Source organism: Poeciliopsis prolifica, unplaced genomic scaffold (assembly GCF_027474105.1).
Source record: "Poeciliopsis prolifica strain line A6 unplaced genomic scaffold, Auburn_PproV2 SCAFFOLD006, whole genome shotgun sequence".
Taxonomy (NCBI): domain Eukaryota; kingdom Metazoa; phylum Chordata; class Actinopteri; order Cyprinodontiformes; family Poeciliidae; genus Poeciliopsis; species Poeciliopsis prolifica.
Window position 1 is genome coordinate 12,534,819 of NW_026562381.1, and position 17,717 is coordinate 12,552,535.

The 17,717-nt window shown below is 36.5% G+C and overlaps 1 protein-coding gene across 1 annotated transcript; it reads right to left on the minus strand.

Annotated features, from left to right (window-relative positions):
* Positions 1-1,734: 1,734 nt before the first annotated feature.
* Positions 1,735-10,234, minus strand: LOC129360809 (P2Y purinoceptor 4-like). Its single transcript, XM_055031243.1, has 2 exons — positions 10,039-10,234; positions 1,735-5,451 (listed from the first exon to the last, which is right to left on the minus strand). The coding sequence occupies exon 2, from the start codon at positions 5,425-5,427 to the stop codon at positions 4,348-4,350; it is 1,080 nt and encodes a 359-aa protein (XP_054887218.1). The 5' UTR covers positions 5,428-5,451; positions 10,039-10,234; the 3' UTR covers positions 1,735-4,347.
* Positions 10,235-17,717: the final 7,483 nt, after the last annotated feature.

Genomic DNA, 17,717 nt, shown 5'->3' on the forward strand with positions numbered 1-17,717 from the left:
TGATTTAAGAAAACAGTTGGTGTTGATCAACTGTGCATAGATCAACACCAAAAGTTTCCCACCTTCTTAAATTCAACTGATGTGTAGACAAATACAAATATCTCAGAGAGGAAATATAAAACATATAGGCAAAAAACACTGCAATAACCTGGTTTGCATATGTGCACACAATAGACAAATATTTTGTTTATGCATTTTTGATAGTAATTGTATTGTATACAATCTTTCTAAAAAAATATGGAAGATAATGGCATTGCCTGTAAACTAAATTCTTATGCCACAATTCCAAAATTAATGTTTTGGACAATAATCATACTTATTATAAAAAGAAATTATTTAAAAAATGCTGGATTACCAATGAAGGAAGTGTGAACAAGGGAGGGAAACAGGGTATTACTGAGGAGTAAATAGAAGGAGTTCAAAGTGAATAGATGGTGAAGAGGAGTTCCAGAAGAGTCTGGAGAGCAAACTACAGAGGAACATTATCAAAGATGTGTGGTAGGAGATGAAGGAGATCACAGGCTTCAAGCACAGGGAGGATTGAACAGATGGAAGTCTGGACAGAGCCAATGAATGGAGCTCATTCATCAATAGTTCAGAAATAAGCTCTGCCTCTTCTTCTCCTGCCTCCAGCCAAACGGATGTTCAACTTGTGACCCACAGCTTTCCTGTCACACCTCAGTTTTATCTTATACCTCAGTCATGGACTCTTCTGCTTCTACGTTTGGTTTCAACTAATTCAGGAGCTGCTGCTGCTTCCTTGTCTCATTATTTGTCTCAGGAAACAGCTGGATAGGCTGAACCGGAAGAAGGCTGCAGGTCCAGATGGCGTCAGCCACAGAGGCCATAAGCCCTGTGCAGAGCAGCTATGGGATTCTGCAACACCGCTTCAATCAGAGCGTTAGCCAAGATGTTGTGTAAGGCATCCTGTCTGGTTCCGATTCCAAAGAAAACTTATTAACAACTATAGACTTGTTGATTTGACATCCCACATCATGAAGGTTTGGTGGGACTCCTTTTGGCCCATCCTAGTAAGTAAACAAACACATAACAAGACCCGTTGCAGTTTGCTTTTTGCCTACTTGGAGTTGCTTCAACATATCCACTGGCCTCTAAGCAGAAAGGACTGTGAGGGCTGTTCTCTTTGATTTTTCCATTGCATTAACACAATTCAGCCCAATTTGCTTTGTCAGAAACTCCAACAGACACAGGTGGAGGCCATAACAATCGTCGGAATCAATGACTACCTGACAAACAGACCAGATGGTGAGACTGAAGAATCATACAGTCAGCAGCCCAGGAGCACCACAGGGGACTGTACTCTCACCATTTCTTTTGATTTTCATGTCAAAACAAAGTCCTGTCATCTGCAAGAAAAACTCAAATGACTCTGCAGTTGGCAGGTGAGTCGGAAACGGCCAAGAAGCTGAGCTCAGAGAGTTGGTGGATGGCATGTGGAAACAATCATCTCATTTTGAATGTGAATAAAACAAGGTGATTATTATACAAAGAAACAGGGTCAGATGAAATTTTATTTCCCCTGGTGGTGGAGGAATGTAAATACCTCGATGTTCTGTTTTAAGCGTAATCTCTTCTAACATCCTTATCTAGACTTAGCTTCAGCCTTCCCAGCTTTTTTTGGACTAAGCATTAATAAATGACATGAAAGTGAGAAGGAAAAAGAACATTAATTGTCTTGCATCATAAATTTTGTTATGAAAAAGGTCTGTGCTTTTTATTTAGATTTCTTCTTTAAAACGTTTCAGGTTTAAAGTTATACAAATGTGTTAACTCTGTCTGCATAGTTTCTGGCTGATTAAAAGTCAAACATGCACCGTCATGCTTGGTCGTACACAATCAGCTCTCATATTCCAAACAAAATTTGTGTTGTGTCTACTTCTATTGAATTGTTTCAGTTTCACTTTCTCCTAAAAAGTCACTTTGCAGACCTGACATAGACACAACATTTTGATTTTAGCTGCATTTTCTTTCGGTTTCAGATTTATTCAGTTTTTGACCATCCAACCATCAGATTGTAAAGCTTTACAAGTTATATCAAACTGTAATTACCACATAACTGTTCATATCATAGAAATACAGTGGGGCAGACAGCTTTATACATGCAAATGGAGTTATTTGTAGCAGTGAGTTTCCAAAGTCATGAAATCTGCTTTAGTGAAACTATCCCAGAGTTAAAAGACCTTGAAATTCCTTTCATCATTCCCAGAGGTAAAGAGAAGGAAGGAAAGCCAACTCTCCCCCATGCCGAGGTGTGGGCGATTTCTGAAAGCCAGAGTTTTTCAGGGTTGACTCTTAACCCTGAAAGTAAAGGGGGGGGGGGGAAGTCGGTTGTGAATGTAGGACAAAAACAGCTGTGTTAGAATCCGGCACAGGACTTGTTGCAGCTGTTGTTTCAGAGCAACATGCAAACTCTGCATATAGACTGGGGAAGATTGTGTCACTGGCATGTCATCTGCTAGACAACACCCAGATATCATTCCTGATTTTACTAGCATGTTTAAATGACATATACCATAAGAAAAGTTTGCAGTAGAACTCTATTTAATGAACATTTTTGAATCAGTCAGACATCATTTTCTTAAAAGTTACCCTGGACATTATTGTAAATATTGTTAATTTGACTGTGCACTGATAGCACCAAACCTATTTACATACTCTAAAAGCAGAAATTAGTCTTTTAATCTCAAATAGCAGTCAGTCTTCAATCAGAGGCCTTTTTAAGATTTGTTGCAACACTGACCACGACTGGAAATTCTTCCAATCCAAAGCATCAACATCCAGGACAACTCGTTAAAGATACTTGGTTGATATCAGTTGCAACCACTTTTAAATTCACTTTGGTACAGATAAAATATTTGTGAATTGAATTGGAATATTGACAGAAATGAACACTCTTACATTAAACATTTATTATTCACAAAACGTTTAGAAATAAACATTTAACAACAGAGCATTCAATTCAACGTGTAAAATATATGTATGTTTTTATATAGCATCTAAGTACATGTTAGTAATTCAAATTTTAGTTTATTGCATCCTACTGTATATGTAATCGACGATGATGTGTGGATTGCATTTCTAGCTTCACTTCTCATGACATAAAAATGCATTAATTAAAAAAAATATATTTAAGCATCAACCATTGATTCAACAGTGCAAGGTAATACTGAATGATTATTAATCTTTCTTTTACTTCTACACATTGAGAAGATTATATTTCATAGTATATTTTTTTAACCTCTGTTCTGAACGGATAAAGTGGGACATGACTGTTTCGTCTCCCTCAAATATTTTCACCAATCATTTTAGTCCTGGTGCTTTTAGTTTGATAAACGAGTTTTCCATCCCGAAGAGCCACTATCCTTCAATTATTAGATGTATTTCTTCTCTCGTACATCTAAATGAAATTACTGAATTCCTTCATAAGCCTTTACTTATTTAGCTTTACATTCAAAAACAGAAATAGGTAAACCCTACCTATTGTCAAATTCCAGAATAAATATAATATTTATTATATATTTATATTTTTACCACGACCTACTGGTTATACGCTGTGCTCCAACTGTCCACTCCTTTAATACAGTTGAGCTCAAAATTATTTGGATTTTAAAATAATTTTGATTATTTAAGTTTGATTCTGATATGGAATTAGACAGACATTACTCAACAGGACAATGGTGGGTATGAATAATTTTGAGCCTAACTGCATTTCGTGCATTACATCGAGCCCTGACGGTTTTCTTTCTCTCACTAAACAAAAGCAGATGAATTTGTAAGCTGCCATTAACTCGTTTTCCTGGAAAGTACTGTGCATAGCATTACCTTGACAACCAGTGGTGTATACAGTGCAACACTCGAAGGAACAATGTTACCAATGAACTACACTTTCAGAGTTTCACCACTGATTTCGCCAACTGGAGAAAGATGTGAGCGGGATTTGAACACCAGATCTTGAGTTCAAGCCAAGTTTCAAGTCTTTAGTGCCAGTCTTAGTAAAGTCAGGAATCTATTTGTTGTGTAACCAAAGTGTTCCTCAAATCTGTGTCTCTATATCTCAATACTGCTGTGGTGGCAAATCGTACACAGAAAAAAGGAACCATGTATTTGATAAAAATGACCCTTAAACTTGAGTTTGTGCATAGATGTATTGCTACAGTAAGAACTGAGAAAGACTTTGAACATGTTAAAAATATTTTCACATGAATCAGTAAATAAAAACATACTTAAAGAAAGTAAAATCTATGACAAAATAGTTATTGTACAATCTTTCAGGAGAAGTAGACAATTAGAAATACATTACACATAGCTATTACTTTGTATTCTTCACTATCTCTCAGCCTCTCCACTGGCTTTAGGAGCCGAGGCCTTACACACCAGACCCAAACTGCTGTTCGGTATACTTTGATTGTATTTCAGGTTTCTTCCTCCTTTAAGAATGAAAATCAGTTTGGAGCGGTAGTGATCTCCAGCCAGGAAGTACAGGATCGGATCGATGCAGCTGTTGATGCTTGCCAGCGGCCTGGTGATTTTGTAGGTGAAGTTCACGATGTTGAGGAACTCACAGTTGAGATTCAACACACGGGACGTGTAGTAGAGAGTCCGTGTGATGTGAAATGGGACGAAGCTGACAGCAAACACCACCAACACCACGATGATGAGCTTGATGGACTTCTGCCGCGACCTGGAGGTCTGCTGGCTGGAAGATAATCCTCGTCTGGGCTGACACAGGGTCCGCGCCATTAGACAGTAACACACCAAAATGACTATAAAGGGGACGCCAAACAGCAGCACCATGACGACAGAACTATAGTCAACGTACTTTTCGAAAGCTTCCTGATTGGTTGTGTCATGGCACAGCGTGTCATTGTCCCTCCTGGAGGTGGTGACGAATATGAGGTTGGGCACCAGGCACACCGTCACGACACACCACACCGAGCCACACACCAGGTGAGCATGACGGGACTTTACCTTAGTCAGCACTTTGATGGGGTGGCAGATGCCAAGATACCGATGCACACTGATGCAGGTGAGGAAGAGGATGCTGCAGTAGAGATTGGCGTAAAAGAGGAAGCGGACTATTTTGCAGGCAGCCACTCCGAAGGGCCAGTCGCTGCGGTTGGCGTAGTAGTAGATGAGAGTGGGCAGCGAAAGGACATACAAAAAGTCAGACAGGGCAAGGTGGAACATGTACACGGTACTCGGGTTCCACGGACGCATCTTTATGAACATCCACAATGCCATGGCGTTGAGAACGAACCCAACAACAAAAACCAGGCCATAGGATACAGGAAGCAGGATGTATTTAAACTCCTCATTAAAACGGCAGCTGGCATTAAAGACTGATGTGAAAACCTCTGACTGGTTGTGTGAACTAGAGTTCCTGATGTCCAGCTCCATGTTAGGCATGTTAAACACAGTAGCTGACAAAACCTAAAAAGAGAAGAAAACATAGAGATATCAGGGTTTTCGTTGCAAGAACATGTTACAACAAACATCCATCGTCTACAGCTGCTTTTCTATGCAGAGTCAATGGGTTGTCTGTGCTGAGCTTCAGCTGTCATTGGGTCAAAGGAGTGGGACACTCTGGGCAGGGCAACACAAAGACATACAGAGTGAATGCACACGAACATGCACAAATCTAAAGGCAGCTTAGAGTACTCATTTATAACCATATTTTTAGACTGTGGCCCAGGAAGTCAGAGTACCAGACAGAAACCCCGCATGCATGTGGAGAACATGCAAAAACTTACGATGCTTTAAAACTTTATAATCTGTCATGATCTCCACTTATGTTAAGGAATGAGAATTAAAAAACCTAAATCACTAATCTTTCCACATCTAGAACCAAAATCCTAGATAGCAACAGACAAGAAGTTATTGCTGCTCATGCTTGTTCTGAAAATAGATGCAGCACAAACAAATGAATTTCCTTATATCTTTAAACATGTCTTAATGTGATCAGCCGAAAAGTCAAATTACGTCCAGTAATGGAAAAAGCTATCCACTACAGAAGCCAAGAGGTTTGCCTGCATATACTTATTTCCAATGATTTTCTTGAGATGAAGAGTAAATTTCCTGATGGTTTCTTGAGAAAACTAATTAACCTCAAGAAAAAGTTTGTCTTCTCAAGATTACAGGAAATCTAATTTTGTTTGATTCCATTCTTCAAATGCCAGTTTTGTCTATATTAACTTGTTTTCTCGAAATACCATGGGGAAGGCTATATGCGAAAACTCTCAGCTCTCGTAATCCGTAGAAACCTGGGCTTTTAATAAACAGGAAACACTTCTTAAGCCCAATGACTGGCTTAGCCACTTTTTATCAGGAGTCAGCAGGAACTGCCAACAACTATTTTATAATTCTAAGAATTACTGGCTTGAATTCAGTTTTACGAGTAGCTTTTCCTACATGAACTACATTTTTGAGGTCAGACAAAAGCACTTCAATCTGATTTGACTGCAGTTTGCAAGGGCACTCTAAAACCTGTGTTTTGTTTTCATTTTGTGTAGTTTTGACATTGACTCGCTGATGTGCTTTGGACCAGGATTGCCTTTTAGAAAATAGACTTAATTAGTCTATCAATCACAGCAAGTCATCCAGGACCTGTAGCAACAAAACAGCCCCAGATATGCTTACCTGTAGATGTAATGTTCTTTTTCTGAGACAATATGCCAGTTTTGCACCAGAGGTAGGGGAAAACCTACCAGCAAAAAAGTTTCGACTTTGTCTTGTCAATCCACAGAATATTTTCTTTCAACTCTTGAGGACCACACAGATACTTTTTGGCAAATGTGAGACAGGCCATTGTGTTCTTTTTGAGCAACAGCAGATTTCCCCTTTGAACTTTCCCATGAGTGCCAGAGAAAAAATAAATATAAAAAATATTTTTTTTCTAAAACGACAGTAATATGATACCATTAAAGGCCTTAAAACTTTGTGAGTTTCTCATCTGCAAACAGTCACAGATTCATAACATGGAAATTTCATTTGGTATTGATCCTATAGGTTAAATACTAGAATATTTCATCTCAACTACTTTTCATATCTTTCTCTGATCAGTTACAACAAAATACTTTCTGACCTTGATTGCAAAATACATTCTGAGAGTTTGATATAGTTTAAACATTGAGCTAATTTTAAATGTAACAAACTGCATAAAAACACCAATCTTTTTTTCTGTTACATCAGACTTAGCTACTATAGTGTTTCTTAGCAAAATGCAAAAATTTGTGAATGTGTTTGTGAATGAGTGAATGACTGAATGTAGCGAGAAGCGTTTTGGGTCCTCTGGACTTAATGAAACATTATGCAAACACAATTACCATTTCCAAATTCAAAAACGTGATGAAAAAATCCGTTTCTATTTATTCTGGCTTTTATCAATTCTAGATAACTTTGGTAATCCAAAATTATCTAAAAGAGAAAATGTTTCTCTTTTATAATATCAGACAGTAATAAAAAATGCTTACATCTCTAGTGCCTCTTTAACTAGCTTCTTTGAATTTAATTAATAAAGAAAATTGCAGTCATCCTAACATCGAACCTTGTTATACACCCATCTTGCAGTTTTGAAAGCTTAATGTTTTGCAACATCCAAAGGGTCTTAGTGCAATACATTTCACACATCAACAATCATTTACCATAACACCTATAAGACATCCACTCGATGTTGTCACAGAACAGGTTAACTTAAACTGAGCTATCGTAAGGTGTGGTTTTGAGTTGTTCGCTAAAATTAATCAGAGCTTTCCTAAAAATAAAGTCATTGCAAAACATTTGTCTCTCATTTATGCAATTTGTTTGTGGTTTTCATACTGACGAACCCCAGATGTTTGCTTTCTAGTTATCTCCATTAAACAAGGCTGTCCTCTCTGACCTGCAGATCAAGGAATCACCAAATGATTTTTAAAATTTGTGAAAATGAGTAGAGAAAAGTTTACTTTGGTTCTTTTTAAAGTTAATTTATCTCAAAAGTCTAAGGTTTGTGTCTCAAATTACCACAAAGTAATGTTTCACTCAGAGAGTGATTCAGATTGGAAGGGGAAAACAACATTCACACTTTTCTCTTGATCAGTTTCTCTTTATCTGTATCAAAAGAAAGAATATATACTTACAACTATTGTAAAAATATAACTCATGCCAAAGGCTTTATATCGTATGGATGATACTCTTCTTCAGAAAAGTTAAAAAAACAGGTTGCTCTTGTTTTTCTTTTTGCTTCTGGTGGCAGTTTGTCATTGTTGTGTTGTTCACCTCACACCTCAATTCCTCAAGCGTAAGACCAACCTCTTCCTGGAAGTTTCATAAAAAAAACAACTTTTCTTAAAGATCTGACATTTCCCTTTCTCATCAATCATAAATCCAGAACTACGCACCAAAATGATCTACATGTTTTACTTAGACGTGTAAGACACAGTAAAATGGACACATTGAAGCTCATCCCAGCACACAGTAATAAATTACATGATAATAAAGGTTCATTTTCTGTAAGGCGCTGTTTTGTAAACAAAATTAAATCCTACAACATAATCCACATTTCAGTCTGAATTTATCAATTTAATGGGCAAATCCCACTTTCAGATTTTTTTTTTTTTTAAGAAATTGCTGTTGCCAAAGAAAACATACTTTACTTTATCACTTTAATTAATCTACAACTTTCTGTTATAGATTACCTTCCATCTGCCTTCTTCAAAACAGAAAAAGAAGAAAATCCTTGCAAACTAATGCAAATGGCTGCAAAAAAGCTGCTCGTTTTGCTGATCTACAGTCAGTAAAAACAACTGGAGGGTTGCACAAAATTTTTTCTCACCACTCACTGTTAGGGAAAGGTTGAGGAAGGAAACAAACAAAAACATCATTATTGTAGGAGAGATTATGCTCTGGCTGAACTACGATTTTATTTGTGTTTTTCTTTGCAGAGGTGCTATTAAATGTTGCAGGCGCCTTGAACATGTGTTCAATGTTCCACCATTTCACTACTGAGCACCACATTCCAGAGTTTTTATGCCACCGCACTACACATTCTTGTAACATATTCTAAGCAGAACACCATCAAAACTACCAGTTTTAACGCTTTATGAGACTAGTTCTAGAAGCAACTAGTTCTAGGACTAGTTCATAATGTGATGGAGGAATTACTTTTTATGAACAATAACTCTTTCTGGTTTTCTGTAACAATGTTTGCTGCTACTTCTTCACTTCTGGACTGTTGTTATTGTGCCAATACAGTGTTGTTGTTTTCTTCACAACTAGGAGTAAGTGTTAGCATCTCAAAAGCTCATATGATACCTGAATTATGACCTCAAAACCCAGAGGAGTACAACAGGAGGCTGGTTTTCTATTCAACCCTAAAGTAAGACTTAAGGAGGGATGGCAAAAGCAAATGATGCAGATTAGCAATGCTTGCTAACAAAAGATGGTGTCATCCATGACACATTATTGTCAAATATTGTCCTTCTGTGTCCTGGATATTGAGCTGTTTGCATGTCATTAGAGAGTCATATGGCAACAGTGTCTTCAGTCAGAAGCTTCTTCAGATTTGTTGTAAGACTGACTGCTACTGGAGATCTTTTTTCACCTCCCTCCACAACTACTCTGTGTAGATACTTGGATTATAAGACTTATGAAAACATTTAAAGTTTTTTTTTAATTAAACATTATTACATTACTTTAAGTTCTGCAAGTTGATCTCAGTATAAAAGAAGTACAAATAATTGTCAGATCCTTTCATTAAATAATGTTTGTAAACAAATATGGACTACATATTTGGCTCTTTTTTTTTTCAAACTGACTTTCTCTGTATTTCACTAACTTGTTCCGCTCTGTTGATGGATCACACATGGGAGACGGAGAGAAATAAAGAAAAAAGACCGACATTGTTCGCTTTCATTGTCCTCTATTACAGTTTTTATAGATTGCTCATAGTTTTGTCCGGATTAAGCATCTGGTTTTCCGGATTTTGCGCGGTTCAGTCAAGCCTTTGAAAACAAAGTTCAGTGAATTACCGCCTGGACTCACCTAAACAAAACTCCTAACAGCGCTGCTGTCAGGAAGCGCTGATCCTCGAAAGTTGTTTATTTCCCTTCTTCACTTGTTTCTGATGCCTGGAGCGAAAACAGCGCGTCGTTGGTGCCTCTCCGTTGGTGTCCAGAAGCGACTGTTTGGCTTCACGCTCGTTGCAATTTGTGGTAGGAAGCTGGTGGGTTGGAGTCCATGGCAGCGCAGCCAGAAACGTCAGTCAACACAGAGAGGAGTAAAGAATGGGGGAGGAAGTGGAAGCTGGGGAGTGAACAAAGCATGCGGCCAAAAACAGAGAAAGAAAAGAAACTGGCCCGAAGATGTCATCTTTCTTTTTAGAGCTTAAATAATCCCGTTTATGAATGCAAAACATATGCTATGTCAATTAGAGTAAGGGAGAAAATGGAGTTATGGTTGAAGTGAAACATCATGAGTTAAAGCTGTATATCTGTAGAGCAGTGGTGCCCAAAGGTTGGGGTCAGGACCCCAAAGTGGGTCGTCGAATTCTGGCCATGCGGTCATAAAAAAGTTCTCCAGTTATGACTGCAAATGACGACCAAGCATGCCCTCCATGCAATTTAAGATGAGGCTCAACATTCATTTACCAGGAACCTTTAGATGGAGTGGAGGGAGGATGATAAATATGCAGAATTTTGTGAGTTTTAAATGCTCAGCACAACCATAATCTCCATATGTATTATGGCCAAGGACTTCAATAGTTTCATCAAATCACAGGGCATGTCCCCAAAACATAAAGGGCCACGCATTTATAAACACATTTATAAACCAGAATCTGACTTTTTAAAGTTACTTGGAGAATAGTCACACGCTCTTATACCATCTTCATCTTCAAGAGAATCTATAAACTCTGTTTCCAAGTCTAATTATTATGGACACCCATGTCTAACAATGATGAAAATAAGTGTATTAAGTGTATCTACCTCATAATTATGTCTATTTCTATTCTCCACAAAAGCCGTTTCTTTTGACATAGGATTTTGCCAAAATTTGCTGGATTTCAGGGCTTGTAAATCCACTTCTGAAATATTGCAACATCCATTTCTTTCTATGAATTTGTCTCATTCACTTATGTAGAATGCCAGAGAATCAATTCAAGCCAACTCATTGAAGATATTACCTCATAATTGTGAGACACAAGTTTGTTTGTTTTTACATCACAGTCACCAAATGGGCTTTCAAACGTTACAAACACTGCCAAGTCGTTAATAAATATTTTCTTTCAAAACAGGATAAACTTTCTTTTTTTTTAGTGCCACTCTGAAGAACAGCAACCGACTGATTTTAAAATGGCAGATAAAAGTTATGGTGTAAGTTTGCAAGGATACTGCCAACACAAAGGTGCGATAAGTTCAATAAACTCTTTTCCTCAAATAAGTTCTGCCAAATTCAGAAGTAATCAGATTACTTTAACAGTTAGAGTGAAAAGCATTTCACCTCACTTCAAAATATGTCGTATTTGTTCTGACTGGATAATTGAACCGGTTTTTCATGGTTGTGTTAAAATGTCAGTTAGAGCCTTGTTTGCCCCCCTCAGCAAGTTATGACCTGTCTAGATTTGTCCTGGTTTTAAAACTCATTAGTTGTGTGACAATCAAAAAACAAATTATAGTTTGTTTGTTTTTCTGCAGCCTTATTGGGAAGGAGATCTACTGAGTGAAGTAGCGTTTTGACCAGTTTTACATATTTCTGCATCAGTTTGGGAAAAGCACATTTTAATTTGAATATCTAACAGAAAACACATTTTATTTCTCTTTTTTTTTAGTTAGGATGATACAACAATCTTGCATTCCCAGAATTTTGTCTTTCACAATCCATTCTGTCAAGTTTTAAATCATTCCAGTTTTCAAAGAGGACTACACATTTGCCTAAATGTGCTTTTTGCAAATCAGAACCACATTTTGATCAGGGAAAATAACTCATACAATTATTCAAGGTAGAAATGCTCAAATGTTTAATCATCTGGGGATCTTACCAAATCACTATACTGCTGCCAGATGCTGCAGCATAAATCTAAAAATAATAGATGTTGTTACTGAAGCAGACTGCAACAATATATTGCTGTTAAAATAAAATAATGCCAACTCAATTCTGGGAGTGTTTTCTGAAAACCAGCACAGGGAAAGTTTTGTTAAAGTTGCAGCAACTACGAATGACTTCACATGCATTCAAGTAATCTTATAACTTATAAATGAATATAGTTTATCTGACAATGATGTCTGAATTTTCCCAGGAGTTAAAATTGCAAAGAATGTGAAGATGTTTTTATTTATTTATTGATTTATTTTATCATTTTAATATTTATTAAAATAATAAATTTGGGTAATGTAACAGTTTACAAAACATTCTGGAGGAAATGTTCAAAAATCAAAAAAGTTACAACATCTGAAACCATTCATGTATATAAACTGTACAAAACTGCAAATTACTTTTTTAAACAAGCTGACATTAAATCAATTAATCAAAACTTGAGTTACATAGAGGCATACCTGTGTCCATACTTTAGGCAACACCTGAAAAAAAAAATATTATTGTATTATTCCTTGTGTGACATCATGGAAGAATAAAAAATATCAAACAAGATATCAGAAATAGAATTATTGGCCTCTAAAGATTTATTTAATCTGTTCAAGAAATTATGTGCAAGTATAAATACCATTGGGCTGTCCATTCATTATACTGTTCACCAAATAGATGGGCTTATGGAAATACTCTCAACATTTTTGGTCCAAGTAATGAAGTTTAAAAAGAAATTCTAAATACCCGGGAAAATGCTTGTAAACTTATCACTTAGAGCCCAGTGGGAAAAAATGTATTTCTTATTAATCTGAGCGAGATGTTTGCAAAAAATGACTGAACGATGCTGAGAGAAAATAAAAACTATTATCAGGAAGTTTACACAAAGAAATACACAAAATTCAAACATCCATCATGTGATTCAGTCGGGTCCAGTTTCCGGCTGGAGTGGGAGTTTTGTTTCACATCAAACAAACCTTTTGATGTGAAACGCAACGACATAGATGGGCACCTGATTACAATCAGATATTTAGATAATGAAAGAGTCACGCAACGTTGCACAACCAATGAGCGAAAGGGAACCTAAAGTTACCAAAGCTCTCTTGTTTTGTCCAATGCAGACGATTTTCTTATAAGCGCTAAAGTACAACAACCGTTTGGTATGTCAAAAACATTTATACTTTTTACAGAATAACTTGTTACTTTGAGACAGATTTTTCATTTTGGCTAAACTGGGAGTACATTGTGTCCACATGATAAAATCCAGCTGGTTAGCTGAAGCGAGGTGAAAAACAAAACTTTCCAGGAGAAAGTTGTGAAATATAAAAAAAAAAGGAAATATCTCAAATATGTACAATGAAGTTTAGCTCTGAAGAGATCCAAACCAACAAAATTGCTAGAAGCATATAAACAAAGCCCCATAGTTTAAGTTAACATATTTTTCTTACATCACATACTCAGCACATTTTACTGCTAATTTTAAAACTTTCACAACTCTATTGGGTAATGCTTGTGCTTTGTCTTGTGATTCTTCTTCTTTGAGTGAACCAGTGGAAAAAGAGTTCATCATTGGTGTCATTTGCTACAGGGTGAAACAATTTGCAATGAAAACTTTCTTAAATTGATACTACAGAAATGTTACCCCCAAAAAACAGCCTGAGCTGAATATGAATAAACATTTACTTAGTTGTGCCACTTTGACTTGTATCTGCGTTATTTACTAGATCTTAGGTTTTTATTGAAGATTCACACAACAAGGCGTGGGATGATAAAGTCTAGTCATAAAGAAATAAAATCCAGCCGGATGTGCACTGCAGCCAAAGACAATAAACTCAGATTAACTCTGAAGGTTTAATTAATAAGTTACTAAAATGTCAGTGACCTATATGCAATGAACCTTAAAGGTTTTACATAGTGTAGGAATAACCTATGCTGACAAGAGCAGAAAATACTCACTCATTTTAATAATAATAATAATAATAATAATAATAATAGTCATTTATTTACGTTGTTTTATACTGATGTTATTAACAGTAAAGCATTCAAACCATTTACATTAGCATTATATGTGATAAAAGTGTTATATTGTTAGAATCTTTGGCTACATATCAACAATAAGGCAGTAAATCAGAAATCACATTCATAGTAATGATTATATTGTAATGACAATTGACAGATTTATAACTTTCATAAAGAAGATACAAAATATGAACCACAGTGGGAATAAAGTCGACCCATTTTAATAGTGTTGTTCTGTTAGTTCCATATGGATGTAAATGGTTAAGTTCTGTCTAAAGAAAAAAAATATCGAGTCTACTTTATATTTTTTTCAAGGAGGATTTTAGAGAAACTTGTTTTTGATCGAGTGAGTCAATGAATAAGTTTCAGTCTCGTTTGAGACCAACCAAACAGAACCAGAGGAAGATAATTGCATAATTACAATTCATTAGCTGTTAATTAAATGCTGTGTTCCCCAAGGCTCAATATACGGCTCCATTTCTTTTCCACTGCACACCCGGTCTCTTGGGGATGTCATCAAGAGACACATGCCCATAGTTATACAGATGATACAGTTTTATATTACTGTGTGTCCTGATGCCACAAGACCCTTAGATCCCATTTCCAACTGCATCTTTGACATCAGCAGGTGGTTAGTGGAAGACTTTCTACAGCTCAGCCTGAAAAAAGCAAATTCACAAGTTATTAGTCAGCGTTGGTTCTGACACCACCCCCTCTGGGGTTGTGAAGGACCTTGGTGTTATCTTAAATTTAAAATCACACAGAAATGAAACAAAAGTATCATTCTTTGACCTGAAAAACCATTTCAGGAGCGAGACAGTTTCTCTCTCAAGCCAGAGACCCACACTTTCATCATTAAAGCCACTTCTCCACTACCGTCTCATTCTAACCGATGATTTCTGTTTCAGTTCTAGCTAAATTGCAAGTGTCTCCTTCGGTAATGTGTTCCTCACTATGTGGGCGTGGAAATGGGCAGGAATTGGGTGGGAAGGTCTCCGCTTTGGCTTCCAGTGCCTTTCAGGATTTATTTAAATTATATTATCATGAATGGGGGGATGAGGGTGGGTTGAGCTTTGTATGGTTTGAGTCTAAAATATTTGTCTAATTTTGCTGCTGACTGATGTCCAAGCCACACAGGGGTCAACAAATTGGTTTTGATCCCCAGAAGCTCTTTCATTAATCCCTGAAAATCAAAACAAGCCCCTGTAGAGAGGTGTATTGTTTTACAGCTATCAGCATGTGGAACCATCTTCCTTAGGGAACCTCCAAAAGAAGACGTCTTTAAAGCAAAGTCTACCACTGAGTGTTTTTGTAATTGATCTTTACTATTTTTTTTAACCATTTATTTCTTTTCGGTGTCAGTTGACGATTATTTTTGACTTATTTTTTGCTAATATATTGAACGTTTTTGCTTTTGCCAGTTTTGCCAACTTAGTTTGCTGTTTTCTTTCTTGCTTACTTATTTCTTTGTGGCTTTTTATATCGCCAGTGTTTATAATGCTTTCCTCTGTTGCCATGGTTGCAGTTTAGCGGGTGCTCATGGGACGTCTCTTTGGGCGGCGGGTTTTTGTTCGATGTATGAAAAGAGTTTTTGAAACTAAGACAGATTTATTGATTGACTGATCTATAAAGTAAAAAAATATTCTCATTCTATCTCCCAAAATTCTCTGAAATATTTTTGATCTGACATCAGCTCAATTTTGTGCCACAAACTAATTGATTTATTAGTTTGTATCCCATTTGACTTGCATTAATAAAAAATAATAAAAAGTTGTAAAACTGTAGGAGCTGAATCATCAGTGAGTTGAGCGTTTTGTGGGAAAATATTTATCTTCACAAATTTGAAAACCTTTTCAGCACCATCTGCAAAAAAAGAAAAAAAATGTGTCAAAACATGTAAAACCATTAAGAATTTAAACATTTGACTATATTGACAGAATATTTAGAATCTTGTCAATTAAAAATGTGAGACAGAGAAACTGTATGAGCCTCTGCACTGCAACAGATTCGTAAGTTAAAACTATTTTTACTCTTATTTCACTGACCACAGTCATCTAAAAAATGAACACTGGAAACTGCATCCAATGAACAGGCTTCTAGAATAATGTCTCTCTGTTTTCTAAAAATGTTCCTTTGGAAATTTCTGTTGGACAGTGCCTCCTATTTTTGACTGCCAATCTCGAAACTCTCCAGCCTTAATCGTAAAATGTCCCCACTCCAAATGAAAGTGTTGATGCTGAATTTTTTATTGCTAGATTCTGCCATCTTTACTGTGATTTATTGATACACCACTGTTTCACATATTGTGAAATAAGAAACACTGTGATGTGATAACGTGTACTTTGTGTTGACTGGAACCCTAAAAAAGAGATGCTGACTGACGATCGGGGGATTTCACTCTGATTGGGCCAAGATTTCCTCACAATTCGGTTGTGCTGCAGTTTGTAATAAAACTTTGCTGTCCAATCAAAGTCATGCATGCAGAGTCTCACTCTTGAAGCATCACCACACCAAGATCTGGAGGACTCTGACAGACGACACCACACCAGCGCAACCAACTGCCTCCATAAATTACTTCTTAATGAGATAGAGTACTGTTGTGTATCATTTAATATTAGTATGTGCAGCTATAGGTTCATCAAGAGATTTGTAAAATACAGAATGAACACTACACTCATATTTTCATTTGTAAGAAAGAAAAGTTAGGATTGTGAAGATAGCCAGTTAGACTCAAATTGTCACTTCAAGCATTAATTAACACAAGGAGTAAAACGGCGTTTTAATGCAAACGCCGTTTGCAAATCTTTCTGTTTGGAGTTGATGTGAAAACAGCCTTTTGCTTTACGTACAGTTCACAAGTTGATACAGAAGTTGTAACATTCATCAGGAGGAATAGAAAGAATAAATCACTCAAGTGGAAGGTAACCTCAAGAAAAACATTGAAGAAAGAAATGAAAAGTGCTCGATTCTTTCACCTCTATAATAGAAGCACAATTGCTTCCCTGTAAACACTGCTCTGCTCGAAGACGAAGAGCGTTTTCATGTGAACTGGTGACATTTTTACACATGACCTGCGTTGGCTTATGTTAATTTAATGATTTGCAGTTATATAGCAGCTTTAACCTTGGCGTCTCTGCAAAGCTCTTCAGTGTTTCTTCAACTGATTCATCCACACACTTCCCTGCATTGTTAAAGAAGCCATGCTAGGTGTTTGCATGTCTTCTGGAGCAAAGTGGGTGGCCCAGAAACTGTCAGCATTTTGAAGGGACAGGTTATCAGTGCTACAACTATAAAGGCTTCTCATTTGTATTGATTCAGTAGATTTTAATTCATTCATTTTGATCAAAACTCAGCTAACAAGTGTAGCCAATCATGGTGTTACTGCCAAACTCGGTGCTGCATAGAGTTCCCAAAAACTGTACTTAGTTAGAGTAGCACTTGAACATATATTTACCCACGAAAAAGTAAAAATAATGACTCAAGAAAGAGTAAAAAAGCATTAGTTAAAAAAAAATAATAAAAAAGCATCTACTTCAAAGACTGAGTAACTTATCAATTAAATTACCAATGATTTAATATTTAAAAATTACATCATCATACAGATCAAAATATAAAGATGAGTGGAA